This window comes from Vulpes vulpes, chromosome 7, assembly GCF_048418805.1.
Source record: "Vulpes vulpes isolate BD-2025 chromosome 7, VulVul3, whole genome shotgun sequence".
Lineage (NCBI taxonomy): Eukaryota > Metazoa > Chordata > Mammalia > Carnivora > Canidae > Vulpes > Vulpes vulpes.
The window spans coordinates 67,666,421-67,681,977 of NC_132786.1; the positions used below are offsets into that span (position 1 = coordinate 67,666,421).

Sequence of the window (15,557 nt, forward strand, 5' to 3'; positions counted from 1 at the left end):
CCAGGATATAGAGAGATCCCTCCCTAAAATCAATAAAAACCGTTCAATACCCCAACATTTAAGTGAACTTTGCAAATACCAAAGATAAAGAGAAGATTCTTACAGCAGCAAGAGACAAGAGATCCCTAAACTATATGGGACGAAGTATTAGGTTAACAGCAGAATTATTCACAGAGACCTGACAGGCCAGAAAGGGCTGGCAGGATATATTCAGGGTCCTAAATGAGAAGAACATGCAACCAAGAATACTTTATCCAGCAAGGCTCTCATTCAAAATGGAAGGAGAGATAAAGAGCTTCCAAGATAAGCAGGAACTGAAAGAATATGTGATTTCCAAACCAGCTCTGCAAGAAATTTAAAGGGGGACTCTTAAAATTCCCCTTTAAGAAGAAGTTCAGTGGAACAATCCACAAAAACAAGCACTGAATAGATATCATGATGACACTAAACTCATATCTGTCAATAGTAACTCTGAACATGAACGGGCTTAATGACCCCATCAAAAGGCGCAGGGTTTCAGACTGGATAAAAAAGCAGGACCCATCTATTTGCTGTCTACAAGAGACTCATGTTAGACATAAGGACACATACAGCCTGAAAATAAAAGGTTGGAGGACTATTTACCATTCAAACGGTCATCAAAATAAAGCAGAGGTAGCCATCCTTAGATCAGATAAACTAAAGTTTATCCCAAAGACTGTAGTCAAAGAAGAAGAGGGACACTATATCATACTTAATGGATCTATCCAAGAAGAGGACCTGATAATCATGAATATATATGCCCAGAATGTGGGAGTTGCAAAATATATCAATTAATAACCAAAGTGAAGAAATACTTAGATAATAATACACTTACACTACGTGACTTCAATGTAGCGCTTTCTACACTCGATAGGTTTTCTAAGCACAACATCTCCAAAGAAACAAGAGCTTTAAGTGAAACACTGGACCAGATGGATTTCACAGATATCTACAAAACTTTACATCCAAACACAACTGAATACACATTCTTCTCAAGTGCACATGGAACTTTCACCAGAATAGACCACATATTGGGTCACAAATCAGGTCTGAACCGATACTAAAAGATTGGGATCATCCTGTGCCTATTCTCAGACCATAATGCCTTGAAATTAGAAATAAATCACAAGAAGAAGTTTGGAAGGATTTCAAACACATGGAGGTTAAAGACCATCCTGGTAAAAGATGAAAAGATGGTCAACCAGGATATTAAGGAAGAATTAAAAAGTTTCATGGAAACAAATGAGAATGAAGATACAGCCATTCAAAATCTTTGGGATGCAGCAAAAGCAGTCCTGAGGGGGAAATACATCACAATACAAGCATCCATGCAAAAAATGGAAAGAACTCAAATACAAGAGCTAACCTTTCACATAAAGGAGCTAGAGAAAAAACAGCAAATAGATCCTACACCCAGCAGAAGAAGTTAATAAAGATTCGAGCAGAACTCAATGAAATTGAGCCCAAAAGAAGTGTGGAACAGATCAACAAAACCAGGAGTTGGTTATTTGAAAGAATTAATAAGATAGATAAACCATTAGCCAGCCTTATTAAAAAAGAGATAGAGTAGACTCAAATTAATACAATCATGAATGAGAAAGGAGAGATCACTACCAACACCAAGGAAATATAACCGATATCAAAACATATTATGAACAGCTCTACGCCAATGAATTAGAAAATCTAGAAGTAATGGACACATTTCTGGAAAACCACAAACTACCAAAACTGGAACAGGAAGAAATAGAAAACCTGAACAGGCCAATAACCAGGGAGGAAATTGAAGCAGCCGTCAAAAACCTCCCAAGGCACAAAAGTCCAGGGCCAGATGGCTTCCTAGGGGAATTCTATCAAACGTTTAAAGAAGAAACCATACCTCTTCTACTAAAGCTGTTTAGAAAGATAGAAAGAGATGGAATACTTCCAAATTTGTTCTATGAGGCCAGGATCACCTTCATTCCAACACCAGACAAAGACCCCACCAAAAAGGAGCATTATAGACCAATATGCCTGATGAACATGGATGCAAAAATTCTCAACAAAATACTAGTCAATAGGATCCAACAATACATTAAGAAGATTATTCACCATGACCAAGTAGGATTTATCCCCGGTACGCAAGGCTGGTTCAACACTCGTAAGACAATCAATGTGATTCATCATATCAGCAAGAGAGAAACCAAGAACCATATGATCCTCTCAATAGATGCAGAGAAAGCATTTGACAAATGCAGCATCCATTCCTGATCAAACCTCTTCGGAGTGTAGGGATAGAGGGAACATTCCTCAGCATCTTAAAAGCCATCTACGAAATGCCAACAGCAAATATCATTCTCAATGGGGAAGCACTGGGAGCCTTTCTGCTAAGATCAGGAAAAAGACAGGGATGCCCACTCTCACCACTGCTATTCAACATAGTACTGGAAGTCCTAGCCTCAGCAATCAGGAAACAAAAAGAAATAAAAGGCATTCAAATTGGGAAAGAAGTAGTCAAACCCTCCCTCTTTGCAGATGACATGATACTGTACCTAGAAAACCCCAAAGACTCCATCCCAAGATTGCTATAACTCATACAGCAATTTGGCAGTGTGGCAGGATACAAAATCAATGCTCAGAAGTCAGTGGCATTTCTAGACACTAAAAATGAGACTGAGGAAAGAGAAATTAAAGAGTCAATCCCATTTGCAATTGCACCCAAAAGGATAAGATACCTAGGAATAAACCTAAGCAAAGAGGTCAAAGATCTATACCCTAAAAACTACAGAACCCTTCTGAAAGAAATGGAGGAAGACACAAAGAGATGGAAAAATATTCCATGCTCATCGATTGGAAGAATTAATATTGTGAAAATGTCAATGTTACCCAGGGCAATTTATACATTTAATGCAATCCTTATCAAAATACCATGGACTTTCTTCAGAGAGTTGGAACAAATTATTTTAAGATTTGTGCGGAATCAGAAAAGACCCCAAATAACCAGGGGAAGTTTAAAAAAGAAAACCATAGCTGGGGGCATCACAATGCCAGATTTCAGGTTGTACTACAAAGCTGTGGTCATCAAAACAGTGTGGTACTGGCACAAAAACAGACACATAGATCAATGGAATACAATAGACAATCCAGAAGTGGATCCTCAACTTTATGGTGAACTAATATTCGACAAAGGAGGAAAGACTATCCAATGGAAAAAAGTCTCTTCAATAAATGGTGCTGGGAAAATTGGACATCTAGATGCAAAGAATGAAACTAGACCACTCTCTTTCACCATACACAAAGATAAACTCAAAATGGATGAAAGATCTAAATGTGAGACAAGATTCCATCAAAACCCTAGAGGAGAACAGAGGCAACACTCTTTCTGAACTCAGCCACAGTAACTTTTTGCAAGATACATCCGTGAAGGGAAGAGAAACAAAAGCAAAAATGAACTATTTAGACTTCCTCAAGATAAGAAGCTTTTGCACAGCAAAGGATACAGTCAACAAAACTAAAAGACAACCTACAGAATGGGAGAAGATATTTGCAAATGACGTATCAGATAAAGGGCTAGTTTCCAAGATTTATAAAGAACTTATTCAACTCAACAGCAAAGAGACAAACAATCCAATCATGAAATGGGCGAATGAGATGAACAGAAATCTCACAGAGGAAGACATAGACATGTCCAACAAGCACATGAGGAAATGCTCCACATCACTTGCCATCAGGGAAATACAAATCAAAACCACAATGAGATACCACCTCACACCAGTGAGAATGGGGAAAATTAACAAGACAGGAAACCACAAATGTTGGAGAGGATGTGGAGAAAGGGGAACCCTCTTGCACTGTTGGTGGGAATGTGAACTGGTGCAGCCACTCTGGAAAACTGTGTGGAGGTTCCTCAAAGAGTTAAAAATAGACCTGCCCTACGACCCAGCAATTGCACTGCTGGGGCTTTACCCCAAAGATACAGATGCAGTGAAACGCTGGGACATCTGCACCCCGATGTTTATAGCAGCAATGTCCTTAATAGCCAAACTATGGAAGGAGCCTCGGTGTCCATCGAAAGATGAATGGATAAAGAAGATGTGGCTGACACACAATGTTGTTACATCAGTTTCATTATGCCGTGTTTGCCACAAGTATCTCTTTACATCATTATTACAGTATCAGTGACTGTAATTCCTTATGCTCTACTTTTAATTCCTGTGACTCATTCCACTTATAGATTTTTGTTAAAATTTTTAAAAATAATTAGAAAATTTTGAAAAAATAAATGTAACATTAATGTAGATTTCATGTGAATAACAGCAATAATTACACAATCAGCAACCTAATGAAGAGGGGTCTAGATAAAAACTGTGAAGGAGATTATCTAAATTTTAAACATCAGCAAAAAAATAGGATAGTGCAATAGGGATATCTATTAGCTTCTTTAGCTCTTGTAATTACATTCTTCTTTATAGTCTCAGAGGGGATTTATTGAAAACCTTCATCCACTCAGTGGGTATAGTCAAGCTCTCCTATTTCTTTCTGTACACTTAACCTAGTCACACTCCTTAGCCCATCTGGATGAGACTAGCTATATCATCTGATGGTGGATCCAACTAGACAAGCAGACAGAACTGCAAGAACAAAACGGTGATTATTTTTTAACTTTCTTGACTTATTCTGCTTCTGATATTTCACATTATACTTGTTAAAAGTATGTCCTTAATTTTCTTTTTACCTATTTGTAAGTGGAAAAACAAATTTACCTTTTCTCTTGAATCTCTCTGTATAGCACATTAAAAATGGATTTATGATTTCTAATTACTTCTGGACAGAAGAATATATACATTTATATATACATTTCCTATACAATTGGATAATGTATTTGTTTTCCTGAGGTTAAAGTTTTCCAGAAGAGCTACTGATTTTGAGTGGGGATAATGTCTGAGGGTTAAAAACTAATGGAAACAAATATCACAATCACATTTATATTTTCTAATAAAACTGATAATGAGTGACCTTATACCCAGATTATCTAACATGGAGAGAAGGCTCATCGCTTGGGTTGAGACATGTAGAATACTTGTGGAATGTTAAACAGACCATACCAATCTGAATTTTTTAAATGTGTATGAGTAGAAAATGAGATGAATATGTACCTCACAGGGTCTTGGGTAAGATAAAATATGATAAAGCTTTAGAACAATTCCTAGAATACTATCAACTTCAGATAAAGGTTTGACATTAACCCACCACTGCTATCAATGAATTTCCATGTTAAATACCCACCAAGTAGTTTACATGAAACTCAAGGAATTATATTAGACAAGGGTAACATGAATAGAGGGGCCAGTTGCTGTGCATGCAACAGTGTTCCCTTTTGTGTCTGGTATCCCAGGTGGGCTGTTCAGTGAGGCTTGATGGCAGTGACCCACATTTACAAAAGTGCAGCAAAGATTTCCCAGTGGACCTCAAGTACCCTTCTGATCCCCATTCACTCAGCAAGCAGCTTCAAGTGTTTTCATTTACTGCTCACTGTGCTGATCCTTACTTTATTTTGACCACAGACTTTGTCAGCAGATGTGTTTTGTAACTTATCAGACTATTGTTTTTATTTTTCATAGCCCTCAGTTTTCATCTGTAACTGAGGGTAGGATGTAATAGAAAGTATATAGTTTTTTATACAATGTGTCAAAATTTTGTTGTATATCTATACTAAGCAATCAAAAGGTTTGCAGTGTTCTCCACTGCTTTAGCAACTTGGGAATCTTAATAAGTTGATATTTTAGTTAGTCTTATAATTACTACAAAAGTATAAAATATATTTAAGGGCAGCCCATGTGGCTTAGCAGTTTAGCACCACCTTCAGCCCAGGGCATGATCCTGGAGACCTGGATCCAGTCCCACGTCGGGCTCCCTGCATGGAGGAAGCCTGCTTCTCCCTCTCCCTGTGTCTCTGCCTCTCTCTCTCTCTCTGAATCTCAGTAATAAATAAATAAAACCTTTATATATATATATACATATATATATGTATATATATATGTGTGTGTGTGTGTGTGCGTGTGTGTGTGTCTGTGTGTGTGTGTGTATTTGAAACATGGAAATTCTTCCCAAAATGTCCAGATATAACTACCTCTAAACTCTTCCCAGAAAGAGAAATCAATACTTCCTTGTTCTTGGTAAGGATTTCTGAATTTTGACATTTAACATGTCAGAATTGAAAGGTTGCAAATGTTTAAACTTCAGAACAAAAATGTAGAAGGTGCTTTTAAGAAAGGTAAAATGTATTTTGTGTTTATTGTTTTAATTTATTTTGTAGCTATTTTAGAATCCTGCTTTAAATGACATTTCTCTTTTTATCTCTGAATCTCATTAGTTGTAATTAGGTTAGATTTGGTTTTGATTCATCTTCAATACCTGAGAGGAAGGCTGGTGATGAACAGCAAGAAAAAGGAGTAAATAGTAACAGAGTCAGAAATATCTTAGTGTTGTTCAGCTGTCCTCACTGCATCTCAGTTCCATTAACAATTAATTGCTATGAGCATTAAAGCAGATAACATACGGGAAAATAACTAAAGCCTTATCTGATAAATGTCAATGATCCTCTAAACACTACTTCCTGTCCTCTGAAATTTAAAGTAGATGGTAGAAACTTTAAGAGGATGAATTTCAACTTGAAAAACATGTACTAGACACAAATTAGATGGATTTCTACATAAAGCTCCTTAATCAGGGTTAAAATAAGAAATATAAGTATTATTTATTTTCTTAAATTTTTTATTGGAGTTCAATTTGTCAACATATAGCATAACACGCAGTGATCCTCCTCCAAGTGACCCCACCATTGCCCATCACCCAGTTACCCCAAACCTCACCCCCTTCCCCTTCCACTACCCCTTGTTCATTTCCCAGAGTAAGGTGTCTCTCATGTTTTGTCACCCTCATTGATATTTTCACTCATTTTCTCTCCTTTCCCTTTATTCTCTTTCACTAATTTTTACATTTCCCAAATGAATGAGACCATATAATGTTTGTCCTTCTACGATTGACTTATTTCAAACAGCATAATACAATCCCCCCAGGTCCCTCCACATCGAGGCAAATAGTGTATATTTGTAGTTTCTACTGGCTGAGTAATATTGCATTGTATACATAGACCACATCTTCTTTATCCATTCTTCTTTCGATGGACACTGAGGCTCCTTCCACAGTTTGGCTATTGTGGACATTGCTGCTACAAACATCCGGGTGCAGGTGTCCTGGCGTTTCATTGCATCTGAATCATTGGGGTAAATCCCCAGCAGTGCAATTGCTGAGTCATAGGGCAGGTCTATTTTTAACTCTTTGATGAACCTCCACACAGTTTTACAGAGTGGCTGCACCAGTTCACATTCCCACCAACAGGGAAAGAGGCTTCCCTTTTCTCTGCATCCTCTCCAACATTTGCTGTCTCCTGTCTTAAATTTCCCCATTCTCGCTGGTGTGAGGTGGTATCTCATTGTGGTTTTGATTTCTATTTCCCTGATGGCAAGTGATGCAGAGAATTTACTCATGTGCTTGTTGGCCATGTCTATGTCTTCCTCTGTGAGATTTCTCTTCATGTCTTTTGCCCATTTCATGATTGGATTGTTTGTCTCTTTGCTGTTGAGTTTAATAAGGTCTTTATAGATCTTGGAAACTAGCCCTTTATCTGATATGTCATTTGCAAATATCTTCTCCCATTCTGTAGGTTGTCTTCGAATTTTGTTCACTTTTCCTTTGCTGCGCAGAAGCTTCTTATCTTGATGAAGTCCCAATAATTCATTTTTGCTTTTGTTTCTCTGGCATTCATGGATGTATCTTGCAAGAAGTTACTGTGGACAAGTTCAAAAAAACTGTTGTCTGTGTTCCCTCTAGGATTTTGATGGAATCTTGTCTCACATTTAGATATTTCATCCATTTGAGTTTATCTTTGAGTATAGTGTAAGAGAATGGCCTACTTTCATTCTTCTGCATGTGGATGTCCAAATTTCCCAGCATCATTTATTGAAGAGACTTTTTTCCATTGGATAGTCTTTCCTCCTTTGTCGCTCACCATAAAGTTGAGAGTCCATTTCTGGATTCTCTATTCTGTTCCATTGATCTATGTGTCTGTTTTTGTGCCAGTACCACACTGTCTTGATGACCACAGCTTTGTAGTACAACGTGACATCTGGCATTGTGATGCCCCCAGCTATGGTTTTCTTTTTTAATATTCCCCTGGATATTCAGGGTCTTTTCTGAGCCACACAAATCTTAAGATGATTTGTTCCAACTCTCTGAGGAAGGTAGATGGTATTTTGATAGGGATTGCATTAAATGTGTAAGTTGCCCTGGGTAGCATCGACATTTTCACAATATTAATTCTTCCAATCGATGAGCATGGAATATTTTTCCATCTCTTTGTGTCTTCCTCCATTTCAGAAGTGTTCTGTAGTTTTTAGGGTATAGATCCTTTACCTCTATGGTTAAGTTTATTCCTAGGTATCTTATGCTTTTGGGTGCAATTGTAAATGGGATTGACTCTTTAATTTCTCTTTCTTCAGTTTCATTGTTAATGTCTGGAAATGCCACTGACTTCTGGGCATTGATTATTGTATCCTGCCACACTGCCGAATTGCTGTATGAGTTCTAGCAATCTTGGGATGGAGTCTTTGGGGTTTTTTAGGTACAGTATCATTTCATCTGCAAAGAGGGAGAGTTTGACTTCTTCTTTGCCAATTTGAATGCATTTATATCTTTCTGTTTTCTGATTGCTGAGGCTAGGAATTCTAATACTATGTTGAATAGCAGTGGTGAGAGTTGACATCCCTGTCTTGTTCCTGATCTTAGCAGAAAGGCTCCCAGTGTTTCCCCCATTGAAATGATATTTGCTGCGGCCTTTTCGTAGATGGCTTTTAAGATGCTGAGGAATGTTCCCTCTATCCCTATACTCTCAAGAGTTTTGATCAGGAATGGATGCTGTATTTTGTCAAATGCTTTCTCTGCATCTAATGAGAGGATCATATGGTTCTTGGTTTTTCTCTTGCTGATACGATGAATCACATTGATATTTTTATAAGTGTTGAACTAGCCTTGGATCCCGAGGATCAATCCCACCTAGTCATGAGAAAAATCTTCTTAGTGTATTGTTGGATCCTATTGCCTAGTATCTTGTTGAGAATGTTTGCATCTGTGTACATCAGGGATATTGGACTATAATTCTCTTTTTTGTTGGGGTCTTTGTCTGGTTTTGGAATTAAGGTGATGCTGGCCTCATAGGACGAGTTTGGAAGTATTCCATGACTTTCTATCTTTCCGAACACTTTAGTAGAATAGGTATGGTTTCTTCTTTAAAGGTTTGATTGAATTCCCCAGGGAAGCCATCTGGCCCTGGACTTTTGTGTCTTAGGAAGTTTTTGATGACTGCTTCAATTTCCTCCCTGGTTATCAGCTTGTTCGAGTTTCCTATTTCTTCCTCTTCCATTTTGGTACTTTGTGGTTTTCCAGAAATGCGTCCATCTCCTCTAGATTTCCTAATTTATTGGGTATGGCTGCTCATAATAATTTTTAATATTGTTTGTATTTCCTTCGTATTAGAGGTGAACTCTCCTTTCTCATTCATGATTGTATTTATCAGTCTTTTCTCTCTTTTTAAAAAGACTGGCTAATGGTTTATCTGTCTTATTAATTCTTTCAAAGAACCAACTCCTGGTTTTGTTAATCTGCTTCACAGTTCTTCTAGTCTCTATTTCTTTGAGTTCTGCTCCAATCGTTATTAATTCTTTTCTTCTGCTGGGTGTAGCATCAATTTGCTGTTTTTTTCTCCAGCTCCTTTTTGTGCAAGGTTAGCTTTTGTGTTTGAGTTGTTTCCCGTTTTTGGATGGAATTTTGTATTGTGATGTATTTCCCCCTCAGGACTGCTTTGCTGCATCCCAACGATTTTGAATGGTTGTATCTTCATTCTCATTAGTTTCCATGAATCTTTTTAATTCTTCCTTAATTTCCTGGTTGACCCTTTCATCTTTTACCCGGATGGTCCTTAACGTCCACGTGTTTGAAATCCTTCCAAACTTCTTCTTGTGATTTAGTTCTAGTTTCAAAGCATTATGGTTTGAAAATATGCATGGCACGATCCCAATCTTTTGGTATCAGTTAAGACGTGATTTGTGACCCAGGTCACACTGGTCCAGTGTATCATTTAAAGTTCTTGTTTCTTTGGCGATGTTGTGCTTAGAATATTTGTCGATTGTAGAAAGGGCTACATTCACTTCACCAATTATAAGTGTATTATTACCTAAGTATGTCTTAACTTTGGTTATTGATTGATTGATATACTTGGCAGCTCCCACATTAGGGGCATAAATATTCATGATTGTTAGGTGCTCTTGTTGGATGGATCCTCTAAGTATGATAGAGTGTCCCTCTTCATCTCTCACTAAGTCTTTCGGATAAACTTTAATTTATCTGATATGAGGATGGCTACCCCTGTTTTTTTTTTGAGGACCATTTGAATGGTACATGGTTCTCCAACCTTTTATTTTCAGGCTGTAGGTGTCCTTATGTCTAAAATGAGTCTCTTGTAAATAGCAAATAGAAGGGTCTTGCTTTTTATCCAGTCTGAAACCCTACGCCTTTTGATGGGGTCATTAAGTCCATTCACATTCAGAGTTACTATTGAAAGATTAATTTAGTGTCATCCTGATACCTATTCAGTCCCTGTTTTTTTGGGTTGTTTTCTTGGACTTCCTCTTTCTTTTACAGAGTCCCCCTTAATATTTCTTGCAGAGCTGTTTGATGATCATATATTCTTTCAGTTTCTGCCTATCTTGGAAGCTCTTTATCTACTTCTATTCTGAATGGCGGCCTTATTGGCTAAAGTGTTCTTGGCTGCATGTTCTTCTCATTTGGGACCCTGAATATATCTTGCCTGCCCTTTCTGGCCTGCCAGGTCTCTGTGGAGACATCTGCTGTTATCCTAATACTGCTCCCATAAAGGTTATGGATTTCTTGTCTCTTGCTGCTTCAAGGATCTTCTTTTTATCTTTGTAATTTTTAAGTTTTACTATTAAATGTCGAGGTGTTGAGTGGTTTTTATTGAATTTACGGGAGGATCTTTCTGTCTCCTGGATCTGAGTGCTTGTTTCTCTTTCCAAGTTAGGGAAGTTTTCAGTTATGATTTGTTCAAATACACATTCTGGACCTCTGTCCCTTTCAGTGCCCTCAGGAACTCCAATTAAACGTGGATTTTTCCTTCTGAGGCTGTCATTTATTTCCCTTAACCTATCCTCATGATCTTTTCATTGTTTTTCTCTCTTTTCCTCAGTTTCCTTCCTTGTGACCAACTTGTCTTCTATGTCACTCACTCGTTCCTTTACCTCATTAACCCTCATCGTTAGGACCTCCAGTTTGGATTGCATCTGATTTAATTGATTTTTAATTTCAGGATGATTAGATCTATTTTCTGCAGTCATGAAGTCTCTTGAATTCTTTATGCTTTTTTCTAGAGCCACCAGTAGCTTTATAATTGTGCTTCTGAGTTGGCTTTCTGACATTGAATTGTAATCCAAATTCTGTAACTCTGTGGGAGAGAGGACTGTTTCTGATTCTTTCTTTTGATGTGGGTTTTTCCTGCTACTCATTTTGCTCAGTGCAGAGTGGCCAAAAATTAGTTGTACTGGAAAAAGCAGAAAAAGAGAAAAAAAAGAAAAAAAGTGGGGGGAATCAAATAGAAAACAAAAAACAAGGGGGAGTATCCTCTGATTCTATATACTGTTAATCCCTCAGCTTCCCCTGGAACTTTCCAGTGCTGCTTGGTCAATAACTTGCTTTTCCCCTGTCCTTCTAGCTGGTCTTTTGGGGGAGCATTCAGCTGTGCTGATTCTCAGTTGTGTGCACCTGGGGAAGCTGCCCATCCCCCTGCCAAGTGCATGACTCAGTAGGAGCTGTTTATCCTGTGAGGTTCCTGCTCAGTCCCAGGTACAAGGTGACACCAGGAGGAACAACAACAGTGGTGGCGGCCAGCTCTCCACCTTCGAGTCAGCTCTGGCAGTAACTATCGCAGCTCCCAGTCCGCAGGGGCCTGGTTGCTCCAGGGGCAGAGAGCACGGATCTGCACATTTTGGGGCTGCCTGGTAGCAGGGGCGTCCTTGCTGTCCTGTGTCCTCCTGGCCTCTGCCTGTCTCCAGGGGAGCACCGGATGTTGGGCTGTGTCCCCCAGTGCCCTGGGCTCCAGGGCCTGCACTGCTGCAAACGTGCTCCTGCGGGCGTGCAGCCCCCTCCGAGTGCAGTCCCTGCCTGAGCAGCCTGGGGAGCTGCTCCCGGGGCCCCCCAGGCCAGCGCTGCAGCCCTTTAGGTAGCTCCGCCCGCAGTGTGTGGCACCCTCTCCCCAGGGTACAGTTCCTCTCTTAGTGCCCCTGGGAGCATGAGGACATCCCTGCCCCTCCTGGGATCCTGCCCAAGCTCCCTACGAGCAGCTTTCCGACTGGGAAGGTTGGTAAAGCTCCTGCTTCTCTGGGACTGTGCTTTCCTGTCCTGGAGGCACTTGCAGAAGGCCTGATTCCGGCTCCTCGTGGGGGCCCCTCCCCCTTGGATGCTTTTTTATTTATTTATTTTTCCATCTTCCCACCTTGATAGAAGCGCAAACTCTTCTCACTGCAGCATTCCAGCTGTTCTCTCTTTAAATCTCAGGCCGAATTCATAGGTTTTTAGGATGATTTGAAAGTTATCTAGGTAAGTTGTTGGGGACAGGTGACTTGGAGACCCTACTCTTCCGCCATCTCCCCCCGCCTCTTCTTCCTATATTTATTATTTAAATTTTATATATAGAATAATTATATATCTATTAATAAGTATATGCATAAGACATATATACACAAATGCACTCAAGTTATCTAGGCCTACAGAAATGGTCAAATCAAATGCTTAAATATATAAGTGGATATTAAACTGGTGAACAGACATAATGCATCTTATATTATCAAATGATAATAATAATAGTCATCTCTTCAGAGATCCTGCATTATTATTACTGTAGCTATTAAGTATTTAAACTAGCTCTATATGCTGTATGTTTATTCATCTGTAACCAGTAATGTAACAAGCACTTTCCTCATTTAATCCTAACCATATGTCAGATAAAAACATTATTCTTATCCTCTTTTTATGTATGTAGAGTGGATGGAGGAATAGTGTGTAAACGATAAGGTAGTCCTACATTTACAGTCTGGCCTCTGGGCTATCTAAGAGTTTGGTCATTGGTAAAGACCATGATCTGGTTTTGGGAGTTTGTGGCTTACTCCATACAACAACAGAGTCTCACAGTGTGGCTCAGTCTTATGGGAAAAAGAGGGCTCAAGAATTTCATATAGATTTTCCCCAAATTGTTTTGAAATTACTTTCTAGATCATTTTCTTTTGAGGGGTTATTACTGATATATAACATTCTACTAGTTCCAGTTGTACAAGGTAATGATTTAATATTTCTATGCCCTGTGAAATTAAATTTGCCTTATATAGAATACACCTTGAAGATATTTTAAGATCTCAGTTGTATTCTTAGAGCAGACAGGTTAATGATATTTTGATATCTACAATAAAAATTCTATAAGAATATATACATATATGATTTTTTTTTACATTTTGATTCATCTTTTGTGTTTGCATAGGGCAACAGCTAAACTAAACAAATTTACATGCCTATTGGAAAAAGATACAATATCAAGAGGTAAATTCACAATCTAATGAACACTACAACCTCACTATATGGTAAATTTATAGTTACAGGTAATTTATTTCTGTTACTATAATTAGGTTCTCTCTCTCTCTCTCTCTCTCTCTCACACACACACACACACACACACTTTCTCTCACCAAATATTCATTTCAGTTGGTGATGTTTCATGATTGATTCATTCATTAATCCCAAAGTTTTTCTAGCTTTTCCAGGTGAAATCTCATGGAGAACATCAACTGGCTGGCTAACCACACTGGGAGGTCAGATTTCATCCTAGTGGGACTGTTCAATAAATCCAAACACCCAGCTCTCCTTTGTTTGGTCATTCTTGTGGTTTTCCTAATGGCCTTATCTGGAAACACCATCCTGATTCTACTGATATATTCTGATTCCCACCTCCACACCCCTATGTACTTTTTTATCAGCCAACTATCTCTCATGGACATGATGTATATTTCCGTTACTGTGCCCAAGATGCTCATGGACCAAGTCATGGGTATGAATAAGATCTCAGCCACGGAATGTGGGATACAGATGTTTCTCTATGTGACACTAGCAGGTTCAGAATTTTTTCTTCTAGCCTCCATGGCCTATGACCGCTATGTGGCCATCTGCCATCCTCTCCGTTACCCTATCCTCATGAATCATCAGGTGTTGCTCATCATAGCATCTGGCTGCTGGTTCCTGGGCTCAGTGGATGGCTTCTTGTTCACTCCCATCACCATGACCTTCTCCTTTTGCAGATCTCGGGAGATTCATCATTTCTTCTGTGAAGTCCCTGCTGTATTGAAACTCTCTTGTTCAGACACTTCCATCTATGAGGTTTTCATGTATTTGTGCTGTGTGCTCATGCTTCTCATTCCTGTGACAGTCATTTCAGGCTCTTACTACTTTATCCTCATCACCATCCACAGGATGAACTCAGCAGAAGGCCAGAAGAAGGCCTTTGCCACTTGTTCTTCCCACATGACTCTGGTCATCCTCTTCTATGGGGCTGCCATTTATACTTACATGCTCCCCAATTCCTACCATACACCTGAGAAGGACATGATGGTATCTGTCTTTTACACCATACTCACTCCTGTGCTAAATCCTTTGATCTATAGCCTAAGAAATAAGGATGTTATGGGAGCGGTGAAGAAAATGCTGAATATGGGACCTGGTTTTCAAGAAACTCTAAAGTAGGGTCCCTGGGTGGCTCAGTAGGTTAAGCATATGTCTTTGGCTTAGGTAATGATCCCAGGATCCTGGGATCTAGAACTGCATCAGACTCCCTGCTCAGGGGGGAGTCTGCTTCTCTTTCTCTCTCCATTCCTCCCACTCACTCATATTCTCTCTCTCTCAAATAAATTAAATCTTTAAAAAAGAAATTATAAAGTAGGAAAATTTGGTATTACTGTAATTTTTCTTCTCTTTAACACATTATAAGTTTAGAATTTTATGTCAACCTTATTCCTTCAACTTTTTATGCCATTGTGTTCATCTCACTTTTGCATCTTCATTTTTTAAAAATATTGCCTCCCTGTACTATAAAACTCTTTAATTTTCTAATTCTTATCCTTTCAAAATGTATTATACGATTATATAGTCATGTTATATTTACTGAAGTTGATAACTGCCCTCTGATTCTTAGGAAATGCATAATTAAAATATTTAAAGGAAAAAAGTTTGATTCTATAAAATTGATTCAAGTGAAGGATAAGGAAAAGGGTGATAACGAAAAAGAGGTAAAAATGTTAACAGCTGTTCAATTTCGGTAAAAGGTATGTGGCTGTGGTTTGTACTATTCTTATTTATGCAACTTTTCTGTAATAATAGAATTATTCCATATA

The 15,557-nt window shown here is 38.6% G+C and overlaps 1 protein-coding gene across 1 annotated transcript; it reads left to right on the top strand.

The window, feature by feature from the left end:
• The first annotated feature begins 13,947 nt into the window (after positions 1-13,947).
• LOC112911049 (olfactory receptor 2T29-like) lies at positions 13,948-14,910 on the top strand. The gene has a single exon (XM_025987368.1). The coding sequence runs from the start codon at positions 13,948-13,950 to the stop codon at positions 14,908-14,910; it is 963 nt and encodes a 320-aa protein (XP_025843153.1).
• The last annotated feature ends 647 nt before the right edge of the window (positions 14,911-15,557 follow it).

What these genes read in the sequence shown, in the direction of transcription:
- LOC112911049 (XM_025987368.1), top strand. Translation starts at nt 13,948, where the DNA reads ATGGAGAACATCAACTGGCTGGCTAACCACACTGGGAGGTCAGATTTC.